Genomic DNA, 14,342 nt, shown 5'->3' on the forward strand with positions numbered 1-14,342 from the left:
GTATTATGGCGCCCTGTGCTGTTCAAACAAAAACAGTACAGTTTTTTCCAATAAGGTGAGGAATGAACCATGTAATATCGCGGTAGATTTAGTCAGTTTCACGATGGTATTGAGCCGTTTGTTTACCGCGATACCCAGTATATCGTTACATCCCTATCAAACACTGATGGTTTATTTAGGAGTATCGGCCGGAGGATTCACATCACAACTCACTTAGTGACGATCTGACTGCACGTGAGAGTTGCCACGTCAATTCTGAAGCGCCTCTCTCTCGCTAGACCTAACTGGTTTCACAGAGAGTAATCAACATATTTGAGGAGATATTATTGAAAACAATAATGCATTTAATTCTTATTTGTATCACTCAGGGTTTTCAATGACATTATGATGGCATCGGATGCAGGTGTTTGCATGGTTCTGGTGTTGTTGTACCTGAGTGCAGCGTTTGACACAGTGGACATCATGCTAGTCATGCTAGATAGACTCAGGGAGTGGGTAGGCATCTCAGGGTCTGCCCTCCAGTGGTTTGCCTCGTACCTCCGTTCTCATCACACAGCAGTCCACTATCCTGCGGCCTGCCCCAGGATCCTGTTTTTAGCCCCCTTCTTTTGGCCCTTTCCATGCTCCCATTAGGCCCCTTAATTAGCCAATCCAAGACTGTCTCGTATCACTGTTAAGCAGATGATAGCCGGATATATTTCTCTTTCAAACCCGTCATAACCCTGATTACATGTCCGTCTGCAATTGAGGAGTGGATGTCAAGCAACTTCCTACCGCTCAATGCATAAAAAACGGAAGTCTTGGTCTCAGCGGCTGATAACAATGCCACCTGGGTTAATTTACGGCCCGTCCACACGGCGGCGTGCATTGAAGCTTCAACGCTTCTGCCCATTCACTTTGAATGGGGTGACGTCACGTTTAGCCAAATTGCATTGTGGGAGCGAAGCGTAGATTTGCTCGCGTTGCTGGCGACGAAAGTTGAGCAATGTTCAACTTTTGAAGCTTCGGCGGAAGCGTCAGCCAATCGAATCATATCCCAGTACAAGCTCTAGGCAATCAAATCGCGTGCTTCTGTGTCCGGGGCGGGAGATTCATGTGATTGGTTATTGGTCGAGTTTCAGACCCCCCCCGCCGGCAAGCGATAACACACGCCGCCGTGTGGACTGGCCGCTAGTGGTAACGTTAGGGCAAACATAAAAAACCCAGGTGTAACCTTCGATCAGTTTATGCTACTAGACAAACACATCAAACTCCTGACCCGTACCTGTTTTTTCCACCTCAGGAACATTGCCAAGCTCAGGGGCTTTCTATCCAATGCACAACTGGAGATGGCTATCCATGCCACTGTAATGTTCTCTTCTCCTGTCTCAACAAAACATCAATAAACCGGCTACAACAGGTCCAAAATGCTGCAGCCAGATTACTCACTCGGTCTAAAAAAAAACATGCCACATCACTCCGATCCTTTCTGCCCTGCACTGGCTCCCTGTCCATCTCAGAACCCAATGTAAGGTATTGGTTTACACATATAGAGCAGTCCATGGCCAAGCCCCCGCCTACATTAACGACCTTATCCACTATCACAGGACAATCTGGGCCCTGAGGTCCTCCAAGCAAAGCCTCTTAAGGGTTCCCGAACCAGGCTAAAAACTAAGGGGGACCGTGCCTTTGAGGCGGTGGAGCCTATGGAATGAACTCCCCCAGAAACTGAGAGCCTCTGTCTCACTGGAGGTTTTTAAGGGGCAGCTAAAGACTCACCTTTTCCGACAGGCTTTTGGGGCGTTGGAGGAGGTGAGTTTGTAGCTGTTTTTCATTGGTGTTTTATCCTATCTTTTACTGGATGTGTTTTATCCCTTTTATTATAAACAAAACATTTTTCCCAATGTTTAAAATCTGTCATACCAGTCCCATGTTCATATATATATATACATATATAATTATTTGAATACTGTTAGTTTTTTCACCACAGGGGGCAGTGAAATTATGTTTAAAAGAAAAACTCTAATCCCATGATGCATTGCGGCGGTCCGTTTCTAGCTTCCGGTCCTCAGAAGCTACACGTTGCTAACAGACGTTGATGCAGATTTTATACCGAATGTAATGTGTTTAAGAGACTTTTAAAAACACATACAAAGAGTTAGTTTATCCTTGGAGGGGTGATTTATCCGTGCTTTTATCCCTTAAACCGTGTTTTTGTTGCCTCCCGTTCTTTTTTCGTAGCTTTTTATACCATGTTGCTGATCGTAAAGGCATTAACCCCGGGAATAGTGGATAGGAAAAGACAATAGGAGCTGATTTTTGGACAATTTGACTGCAACCCAGAACAGACTGCTAACTCAACAGGAACTATCAAAAAGATCCCTATAGAAGTTTAAAGTCACAACATTTGATCAACCAAACAGATTATTGGAGAAACTACTCTGCAGATTAATGAACAGTGAAACTAAATTCCTTCAATGCATATTAACGAGGCTAGCAGTTGAGATATAAATCCATGGTTTAAACACAGCATAGTAAAACATTTCTTCATAGTTCAGGAACCATTACAAACATCAATTCAATTGGAGAAACAGCATCTCTGTGGCCTTGTGTTGGCATAGTGTGAACGCTGGTCAGAACATAAAAAACTATTGTAATAATAAAGCTTTATTTATACAGTACTTTTCATACAGCACGTGCAGCTCAAAGTGCTTTACAAAATGGCGACACATCACAAGTTAAAAATAAACAACAAGAAAGTCCCTTCAGATGTTAAGACTTTTACAGACAAATGCAGCAAAATATAACATTGTAACAGGTTAAGATACACAAGGAAGTAAAAGATATGATAATAACAAATGAAATACAGTAAAAAAAAAAAGATAAGACACAAGTGAAAAGATTCAACAATATAAAACCCTATAAAATAAAGTGAACATATCGGTACAACAGAAATAGAAACTACATGTATAGTAATAAAAACGTCATAATTCTAATAAAGGTTAAAGGATTAAAATATAAAGAAACCAACATAAAAATAAATGTTGCTATTGAAACTGTTAACTAACTAATATGAGATAAAACCCTTCCTATATCAGAAATGAAACAATATAAAAGTAGGTAAATAATAAAGACTAAAAGATCCATTTCAAGTGGGGGGTTGCTAATAAAAAGCTAATCTAAAGAGATGTGTCTTTATCTGGCGTTTAAAAATGTACACTGAGCCTCTCTGATATTTCCTGTTGTTCCACAGTTTGGGAGCGTAGTGGAGAAAAGCCTCACCCATTATATTTTGGGGAATTTAGGGATATTTAAAAAGCTGAAGAGGACCTCAGGGCTTGTCCTGGCACATAAAACGAGACTGACTCATTGAATTTAAGTCTGTTAATCAGACTTCAATTCAGAAAGACTCTTAAAATATAACTACAGCTCTCAGGACACCAGGAGGAGGAAACAGCTAGCTTGGCTCTCATAGTTGTTCAAAACTATGCAGAATGGCTCATGAACTGTAACCTGTTAAGCCCTGAGCCTGTGTCTCAGGTCTCAGACTGGAAAATGACATTTCCAGAACAAATGACAATAACTACACTTCTAAAAGAGAAAAAAAAAAAAAAAATCTGTTAGCTGAGTTTCTTCCCGTTACATGGATATAAAACATTCATAATCTATTGATTATTAAGATGCCCTCAGACGCTGTTTCCTGCAGATGACGCGTTTTCCCCCCGGTACCGGGGGGGGGCGGTGTAGATCAGGTTCAGGTGAATACTTTGAGAAACCGTTTTCCCACACTCTTCAAACCACTATGGTTTCTCTCCTGTGTGAACACTGTGATGGATTGTGAGTTCACTTGATGTCCTGAACGTTTTTCCCACACTCTTCTCAGCTGTACGTTTTTTATCCAGTGTGAATACGCTGATGTGTTTTGAGACCACTTGATGAAGTGAACGTTTTCCCACAGTCTTCACACCAATACGGTTTTTCTCCAGTATGAATTCGTTGATGCGTCTGAAAATTACTTGATGTCGTGAATGTTTTCCCACACTCTTCACAGCTGTACGGTTTCTCTCCAGTGTGAACACGCTGATGTGTTTTGAGATGACTTGATGAAGTGAACGTTTTCCCACAGTCTTCACACCAATACGGTTTTTCTCCAGTATGAATTCGTTGATGCGTCTGAAAATTACCTGATGTCGTGAATGTTTTCCCACACTCTTCACAGCTGTACGGTTTCTCTCCTGTGTGAACACGCTGATGTGTTTTGAGATGACTTGATGCAGTGAATGTTTTCCCACACTCTTCACAGCTGTATGGTTTTTCTCCAGTGTGAATAAGGTGATGTGATTTGAGAGCACCTGATTGAGCGAAAGTTTTCCCACAGTCTACACAGCTGTACGGTTTCTCTCCAGTGTGAATACGTTTATGTCTTTTGAGCGCACCTGATTGAGTGAAAGTGTTCCCACAGTCTACACAGTTGTACGGTTTCTCTCCAGTGTGAATACGTTGATGTTTTTTGAGATTACCTGAAATAGTGAATGATGTCCCACAGTCTTCACAGCTGTATGGTTTTTCTCCAGTATGAATAAGCAGGTGGCTCTTTAAATGTCCAGATGTTGTAAAGGATTTGTCACATTGCTGACAGCTGTGACGTCTCTCTCTTCCTTTCGGTTTCTAGAACAGACAGACAAAGAAAGAGAGAAAATAAAACTAAAAAGCATATACATATACAAATAACACAATAAAAACGTACTTAATATAAATATTGAGTTAACGGAATACTAATTTTACTAACTGTTTGTGTTTAGTATATTTGTATTATATTAGATACAGTAACAGCAACATTCTAACCACATTGTAAACCAGAGGTGGGGGATTCGAGTCACATGACTTGACTCGAGTCGCATATTTTTGGACTTGAGCGTTGCTTGATTAACATTGATAAAATCCTCGACTTGACTTTGACTTGGTATTCATGACTTGACTTAGGCTTGAGACAGATGACTCGAAAGGACTTTACTTTCTAAAAGAAAAATATTTGCATTTGTATTGTAAGAGTTGGTGAGGGCTGATCATTTATTCCGGGAAATTACTCAGACCTACTTATTCCACCTCTGGTAGCGTATTAGCCTGAATTGTAGCCACAAAATCACGCAGAGCTGCATAAAAATAGACTCACAATGGTAACAAGTGGAAAATAATATTTACAAATGTGTACAATAATTTGTAGGTAATTTTGACTACTCAAGACACCTGACTTATACATCTTCATAGGAAGACTGTGTTCATTCTACAATTACATGGGATTAAAGCAAAATGTAGTTTTACTTGCATAATACTTCAATTTGATATAAAAGACAGTTTGTTTTCATCTGTTTTCAAATAAACAAAGTCTTGTCTTTCAGAATATTAAACTTGTTTCGGCAAATTCAGATGATAAATACAACTTTGAAGCTTGTAACGGCATAATTACAAGCAGAGAACGGAGTAATTTAACGCCACAGCAAGCATAACAGCCGCCGGTGTTTATTATGAGTGTTTCCCCGGTACACAAACATAAACACACTCGCGAGCTTCCCCCAGACCAGTAATACAAACGAAAATGTGTTTTCGGGTCAATGTGACTTCGATAGAGCAAGTCACATTTGGTTTAGGCACGAAACATACTACCAGTAGAAATACATTGCTTTTAAAAATCGCTCTGTGTCGAATCAATAGATTATATTTCGTGACTATAACACGAAATGCCGTGAGTGCTTCATCCTCTGAACAACACAGGATGGCGACTGTAACGCACATATTAACATAGGTACGCTCCTCTGAAATTATTGTCGCCTGCAATTATTATTATCCCTCATCGAGTTCGTTATTCAGCTTGCTAACGTTAGCTTAAACAAACGTAACATGCAACGTTAGCCTAATCTAAAATGCTCTACTACGGCATACCTTTCATGTGGCTCGTCATCGTTATTTTTTGCAAACTTTGCAGGAGGCTACTCGTGGGCTTGACCCTCGTCTTAGCCATGGCTTGTATTTGTCTTCTGGTAGCCAACGCTCGTTGAAACTGCAACCTCCTGGCATACTGTCATCTATTAGCAATTAAGTGCGCTCCGACTTCTTTATTTTCTTTTAATCTAAAAAGCGAAGTAAAGCATGTACAATTTCAAGCACTTTATCCCAAATTCGAGCACCATTCCCAAAATGCAAGCACTTTTCAAACCTTGAAAACACCTCGTACAATTTCAAGCATTTCCAGCACCCGTACGAACCCTGCCAACACATATTCTTAGATATAAATACCTAATTTTGAATTATTTAGACACAATTAACACTTATAATTTCATGTTTTGTTAATAAGTGTTATTATGGTAGAATTACTATTCTTGTGGTACTACTGCCTTATTAGGCCCATATTGAGCAGAGCACATTAAGACCAAAACTCATGTACAACAACTTCCTTACTTGCAATAAATAAGCACTAATTAGAGGGTTATTGAGGAAAAACTCTCAACTAATGGCTTATTACTTGTAGAATATGGTCATGTAGAATAAGGCATTAATAAGTGTTTTATAATGACTAATAAAGAGCCAATATATTGCTAATATGCATGTTAATTAACAACTGCTTGATGGTTAATTTGTGTACCTTAATATAATGTGTTACCAAAATTAAATTTAAATGAATACTGTTGTAAGGTGTAGGCATATAACAATTAAAAATAACTGAAGATGAAAACTAATAATGTAAAATTAAAACCAACGAGAAAAATAATATAAAGGTTATTTTACCATTTCCTCTTTGATACTGAGGTATTCTCCATTCAAGCTCTAATGATCCATATGATAATAGACAGAGTTTCGTCTTGCCCTCTTTCTTTGCATAATTCACTAAAGATTCTAACAGTTCTACTGCTAAATCCTTTGCATTTGAGCTATTGCTTGTTACTCAGATTTAAATTCCTTCTTTTGCTCTATCGAATATCCCTTGGTACAGAATTTACCAAGACAAATTCTAAATTATTGAGGGAAGATCCCACAAGAAGCTATCCTCTCCTGTGGAAGAAAGCACAAACTAAGGGTTTCATTGTTTCCCCTTTTGTGGCTTAATTCCTGAGGGTATCTACACTCCACATCTGGATCAGACATCATCATCTTCCATGTACCCCATCCACTCATTGCTTTTGCTCCCTGAACAGTTTGTTTAGTAGCTTCAGATATTGAAGAATAAAGAGTGTATATGCACATTTTGGTACCTTGAGACATTTCCCTCAGGGCTGGATAACATCTGAATGCAAGTGCAAGATGCTTCTCTTCAGGAGAGAATTTTTCCTCTGTTCCTGATCAAGTCATGAACATGAATAACACAGATTTTCTATCACCCTGGTTCCTTATCTCCACACCTCCTCCCAAATCATTCGTGGCTAGATGAATTTCCCAAGCTTTCTCCATATCTCGCATTGTTAGTTTCTGAGAATGGGTCACAACATAGTTAAGTTGATTTTGGTAAAGTATTTGAGCTTTAGCTTATCAAAAAACGTCCACCTGGTTTTCAAGATATTGTTGAGGTTTGGTATCTGCTGACCACATAGGTTTTTTTAAAAGTACATGCAAAACAACCGGTATTTGTGAGTCATCTGATCACCACATTGCCTTCTGACAGTTTAATAGTCCTTATCATATTATCGCTCTGTGCTTGCATGCTAGGACCTATTCTCTTTGCCAGAGCTACTGCTATTCCTCCTGCATGTTTTAGATCCCTATTAGCAGGGTTCACTAACATGGTTTGTTGATCCAGTTTAAGATTTTCAATATCTGCCATTATTATTTCCAACATTCCTTTTCCCTGAATATCATGTCTAACAATGTGTTTTCTTCTAGGAGTAGTAAATGGGATACTCAAAAATGGCATTTGTGAGCTTTTATCCCTGTATGGTGGAGGTAGGGTCTCAGACATTATACCACCTGCTTGTTGCTCTCTGTCCAAACGGTAGTCTGACAGGAAAGTATTTAGGTCGCGGTACGCCCGTGGGTCTGGGCTAATCCGACCAGGGGGGGCGGATGGTCCGGATCAAGCTTCTGTGTATCCCTCCCTGTGTGGTTAGCTCTGAGTCATTAAAAAACTGCGTTCTAACCTCATCTGCCATTTTTTAAGGGTTTAAGTACACTCTTTTATACACATGCAAGTTCCTAGACTATTTTTCCCGCCGGGTGTACAGTCCGACTATAACGTCACTTGGTTCTAGGTTAGTCTCCTGGATTCAGCTAGTGCATGCGGATACCTCAACTAAGAGGGTTATGTATCAAGCTTCAAGCTTTTCCAACAGCATAGGTACCCTTTAGACCTGTGACGAAGGTAACTTCGTCACTGTTGACTGACTGCTTCGGGCCTTGCATATTGCACATGTCTTTTATTTTGAAAAGTGTTCCCCCTCCCGTTTTTTCTGTTGCTCCTGATTATGTTCACCTGGTGCCCTGTGTTGTCTCCTCCCCCCAACCCCCCACCCCACCTGTGTATAATTGGTTGATTAGGGTGTGTGTGTATTTAGGCTCTGTTTCACTGTCTGTTAGGAGGCTGGGTAGTGTGTGAGATCCTTGTGGTGGCTGGTGACTGTGCTCACGTGAACAGCAGATTGAGGCTGTGTCATACGTTTGTGAGTAATAAATGCCCACACCGGGTTGTATTTTGGACGTTCTGCCTCTGCCTCCTTGCTTGGTCTGGGCCGCTCAACGGTCAGCTTCACAATTGGTGTCAGGAGTGGGATTGACCAAGTGAGGAGGTGAAAACGATGGAGGAACTGAGGGAGATTATGAAGTCATACATGCAGTATGAGACAGCCAGATTCAAGCGGGAGGAGTGCCGTTTGGGAAACATGGAGCAGCCATTTTCAGGGATACAGGAACAGGTTTCCCTATAGACCATGCTTTTGATCCTTTTGATTACATTTGCCTTCTGCAGACCATGTCTGGCCATACAACTTTCCAAGAAATACCTGAGTGACGGCACAAGCAGGTATGGCGAGGAGCCCCGGCCTCTACGCTGCTACAGCCGTGAGGCTATGCTGGAGCTACAATGCGATCGGCATCATACGAATACATCAAGCCATCTGTTCTCTCCCTCGGGAGCCGCTTAGAAACACCAGGAAAAAGAGACGAGGAAGGAGGGGAGGCGTTCAGAATCGCCTACGGCGGAGATTCAGCCGGCCACCACTTCCATCCATCATTCTCACAAACCTGCGCTCATTGAGCAACAAAGTGGACACACTAAGGACATACACAAGGTACTGTCATGAATTTCGTGGAGAAGTCTTCAGCTGTGGAGAGCTCCGCCCAGGATAACTTGTGATACAACTTCTGTGGCTTGTTCTTGTTGTCAGTCTTATATGTGTATCATATATCGTTATTAATATGATGTCGAGTTGATTTGAGACCTGTTTATACTTTCATACAGTCTGAGTTGTTTACACCCATCTCCTCCAACGCAGCGTGGAGAGCTGTGGTAAACTGTGATCCGCTCAGATTAAACTGCGATACGACTTCAATTGACACTTAAATAAGTCAGCGATGCAAACATTATATATTATATTTGTATTATATCATAACTTAGTACTTTTTTTTAACATATGTAAAATTAAGCTGTCTGTGGCTCTTTCCTGCTGTAACGATGCAAATTTCCCGTTCAGTTACTATAGCGGGGCCCTCTGTGAATTCAAAGCTGGACCGCCTGGACGTCCAACAGCTCCTCTCTTCACAGTAACTCGCAGAGACGAGCTTCTTTAATTTAACCCTTCACATTCCAACAGAAACTGAATAGGCAGATTCAAAGGATTTATTTCTTTGGAAATGTTATTTTAAATACAATTAAATCAAGTTATTTTGGTAAAACTAATGAAAAATATAACTAAAAAAATATATTATTTAATTCTTTTTTTTTTTTAATGTTTTTAAATATTATTTTGTAGAATATCTTAGGCCCTCACAGAGGGCCTAGAGGGCCCTGACGGCTCGCCACTGGTTTTGAGTCTGCTTTTTGAAGTACAGTAAGTAGGATTAAGCATACCGGTAGTTTCTGTGGACCCGTCTGCCCGTTGTGTGAGTGCACTGCGTGCGTGCGTGCGTGCGCACTTGTGTGGCATTGTTTGGGATGACCTAATTAAAATAGCGTCCCCCGAGTAAAAAAATCCCCACTAAACCACTGATCCCGCCTCTCCTGCTCACCCCCCGCGTCATTGCTGATGTGTTTCGCCAACAACAACAACAGTGTTCCGAGTGTTCATTTCGAGTCAGGTCCCGGTATCTCGCAGGACAGTGCACCCAGCGGGAGCCTCCAGCAGATCACCCCCCGCACTGTTCCCTCATCCCTTGGAAGAGGCGGAGAGCAGGGTGTTTTTCATCTAATGTCCTGCTCGGGAGCCAGGCTCAGAGGGCCTGCCTTTTACAGCAGGAGCACACGCTCGCCTCGGGGAGGGAGAAAAAGAGAAACAGAGACTGCCGAAACAGCCAGAGCCCTGCCTCTCTCCCCACCGCTGCACTACACGTTGCTAAATCCTCCGCGGAGAATAAACAGACGGGCAACCAGATAACCATGGCAACCATGCTCGGTCTTCTTCGCTGCTTTTGGTGTCTTTTGGGGCTGAAGTACAGCGCCACTTACAGGACCGGCAAATGTACTACAGCTTCTCCAGCAGGTCGAGTGGTCTAGTGTGAACGGACACGTTTCTGGTGCCTCTTGCGTGTGGACGGAAGACTTTTTATATATCGAATGCGTTTCGTTTGGGTTCTCGTGTGGATCCAGCCAGAGTTACCATAGCTATGCAGATGACACACACATTTACATAACCATTTCACCAGGAGACTATGCTCCAATTCAGACACTGAGTAAGTGCATTGAACAAATCAGTGAATGGTTGTGTCAAAACTTTCTCTAATTAATCAAAGACAAAACTGAGGTAATGGTTTTTGGAGCCAAGGCAGAACGTTTAAAAGTTAGCGCTGGGCTTCAGTGTGCAATGTTCAAAACAACAGATAAAGCCAGAAATCTAGGTGTAGTCATGGACTCTGACCTGAGTTTCAACAGTCACATTAAAACAGTTACTAAATCAGCCTACTATCACCTAAAGAACATCTAGGGTTAAAAGACTAATGTCACAGCAGGATTTGAAAAAACTTGTCCATGCTTTTGTCTTCAGTCGACTCGACTACTGTAATGGTTTCTTTATAGGTCTCACTAAAAAATCTATTAGGAAGCTGCAGCTGATTCAGAACGCTGCTGCTCGAGTCCTCACTAACACTAAGAAAGTGGATCACATCACTCCTGTTCTGAAGTCTTTACACTAGGGATGCTCCGATCGATCGGTCACCGATCGAGATCGGCCGATACTCACTCTCTACCGATCGATCGGTGCTCTCTAAACATGCCGATCGCAAGAGCCGATCGCATGATGTAAAATACATGACACTTTTCTCTGTGTGCGGCAAAACATGCTCGCCAAAATGGCTTCACCGGTCTGGCATTATTTTAAGGTGTCCGAAAAAGACAGTAAAATAGCGGTATGCAACGTGTGTGAAGCAGAAATCCTACAGCTATGCCCGCCGGACCGGTAAGCGCAGCGAAACACACACACACACACAGGGAGAACCAGACCGCAGTTCATTTCCTCATATTCCAAACGAGAAATTACGGTAGAAAATCACCCGGTTCTTTACGACCAGAACTATTAACGGGATACAAACCGGAGGAACCAGGCATGGAGGGAGGTGGCAGAGACAGTGGGGGAAACTGGTAAGTTTTCACCTGTTTGGGGAGTTTATATATATATATATTGCTCGCATAAAATCCCCGGGGTTTTTTGCTTTGTATGTCGGGGGCGGGAGATTCATGTGATTGGTTGTTGGTCGCGTTGCTCGCAAAAAATCCCAAAGCTTTCAGACACGCCCAGCTCCAAGATTTTCAAGATTTTTGAAAAGCTGCTGTGTGGACGTACCGTAAGAGTTAGACCTAACACACTTAGCTATTTTATCTACCTCTGGAACAAGCTAAACTAGTTATTATACATATATGTATTCTTCATTGACTGGATCAGTGAGCTGCATGAGATATTGACAGGCTGTCAGGAGAGGGAGAGAGGGGGGGAGAGAGAGAGGGAGAGCGCTTCCGCTAATTTCTCCCGTGTTATTATCCAAAGTGAATGTAAACTTGAATAATGTACATCATTTGAATGTAATAATTAAGTTGATTGTTGTTTGTGGAAGCTCCAGTGAATGAGCCCCATTAACTGAGTTTTAAACATCACTTTAAATGGAAGATTTAAAGTGATGTTTAAATCTTCCATTTAGGCCTTGCCCACTCGATCGCATCGGCGATCGGCCGATACTGATTCCAGCGATCGGCCCCGAAATTGGCGATCGGAGCATCCTTACTTTACACTGGATTTCAAAATACTGCTGCTGGTTTATAAAGCATTGAATGGTTTGGACCCAAAATACATTTCTGATCTGCACCAACTGTAAAATCTGTAAGGCTGTAAATCAAGGTGGTTGAGTAGACTGATAACAATGCTCTTGAGATCAACACCAAGAAAACTGAGGAAATCGTTTTTGGCTCACCATCTGACTCCCTTAAAGTCCTCATTGTACAAAAAGCAGGGAGTTTCATACAAATACTTGGGTGTAATGATTGACCACCTGCTGTCATGGAAAGAGCACATTGAATATCTGAGCAAAAGGATAAAACAAAGAATTTATTTTCTTAGGTCTTTTTGGCCGAGCAGAGAAATTCTTCAGTTGTTCTTTATATCTGTGATCGTGTCTGTTCTGCAGTACTGCAATGCTACCTTGTACAAGTGTTTGTCAACAGCTTTAAAATCAAAACTGCTCCAACTATTACAAATCTGCTCAAAGATTGTTGGTCCCCCCTGTCAGAGACTTTCTGACTCAGCAGACCATAATAACCTGAGAGGTTGTCCAACAACATCATCTGGGACCCAAAGCATGCTCTGAACAGAGAATATGAACTGCTGCCATCTAATGGAGATTCAATAAAGTCAGACTGAAGCATCCTTTGTGCTCCAGTCAATCCTCTCAGTAAATACAGAGCTGAATCCAGATCAAATGCACGCTGAAGGCTCTTTGAGCAGGTTGTCTCTCACTGATCCTGCTGTTATGTTAAATGTTTGTTGTTTGTTTTTCATGTATTGTGTCTTGATTTGTTTATGTTGATGTTACACATGGAGCTGCTGTGATGCAAGTCACATTTCAGACTTTATCTGACCATTAAAGTATTATCGTATACAACAACGTTCTAAGCTATATCTAACCATATTGTGCATTCATATTGTATTTTCTAAACAGGTTGTGATCTTTCCTTTGGGGATAACGCTGTTAGGAATATATTGTGATGAAGTGCACACTGACCTGAGCTCCACGGGTCTTTTTCTTCTCCTCCATGCTGCTCTCAGTGCTCCTTCTCCGGCTGTGTCTCTGAAATAATCAACACAACTACAGCTGACACAAAACAAGACAACTCAATACAACCGACAGACACAACAAAACTAATCTGGGCATGTCTGAAACTCGACCAACAACCAATCACATGAATCACCCGCCCCAGACACACAAGCACCCGGTTTGATTGGCTAGAGCTTGTACTGGCATATGTTTTGATCAACACATCCTCACTCCCAGGTCGGCCTATGTTGACGTTATGTCAAGTCCCCTGTCGGCTTTTTCCAACGCAAGGGGGGGGGGCCTTAGCGTCCATTTTCAACGCAAGGGGGGGCCCCTTAGCGTCCATTTTCAGCTTTCCGGGATGTCCATATGCTTCTATAGACGCTCATGGAAGCACGGCATTCGTTTGTGTCGGCTGCCCTTAAAGGCAATGTGAGCGTCCATTCTCATTGGATAACGGAGAATTGTACACCCGGAAGTAAGTATTCCCCTTACTGTCGATTGATTTTACAGTGATATCTGCACTACTCATCGACTAAAAAACACCAGATTATCCTTGTTAATTACACAACATTGATTGGTTTAAATTGTGTGCAATGTTTTTGTATTTTTCCCTTTCGATTCGGAGAAACAAATATGTTTTCGGAGTAAAGGATGGCAGAAGACACTACACTACCCAGAATCCCCAGCTATCGTTTGGACTACACCATGTGCTCTGTTTGACGTCATGTGATCTTCAAATTTCTCCCTGAAGAAAAAAAAAAACATGGCCGAACTTCGTTTTATTCTCGATGGAAAATGCCTATTTTAAAGTTAGTTTGGCCATTAAAATGCGTTTTGATGTCATTTGATGCGAGAAATATGAGTTGTTATTTCAGATTATGTGTGCAGTGGGTGTACATGATCTTTAGTTTGCTAGTTATTAC

The 14,342-nt window shown here is 41.6% G+C and overlaps 1 protein-coding gene across 1 annotated transcript in view; it reads right to left on the reverse strand.

The window, feature by feature from the left end:
- Nucleotides 1-2,630: 2,630 nt before the first annotated feature.
- Nucleotides 2,631-14,342, reverse strand: part of LOC117534737 (zinc finger protein 678-like) — a 40,830-nt gene continuing 29,118 nt past the window's right edge. Inside the window, exons 4-5 of the mRNA XM_034198984.1 lie at nucleotides 13,384-13,449; nucleotides 2,631-4,647 (exon numbers count right to left, since the gene is read on the reverse strand). Of these exons, the coding sequence (XP_034054875.1) occupies nucleotides 3,874-4,647; nucleotides 13,384-13,449 (840 nt within the window). The 3' untranslated portion in view covers nucleotides 2,631-3,873. The remainder of the gene's footprint in view (nucleotides 4,648-13,383; nucleotides 13,450-14,342) is intronic.

Source organism: Gymnodraco acuticeps, unplaced genomic scaffold, assembly GCF_902827175.1.
Source record: "Gymnodraco acuticeps unplaced genomic scaffold, fGymAcu1.1, whole genome shotgun sequence".
NCBI lineage: Eukaryota > Metazoa > Chordata > Actinopteri > Perciformes > Bathydraconidae > Gymnodraco > Gymnodraco acuticeps.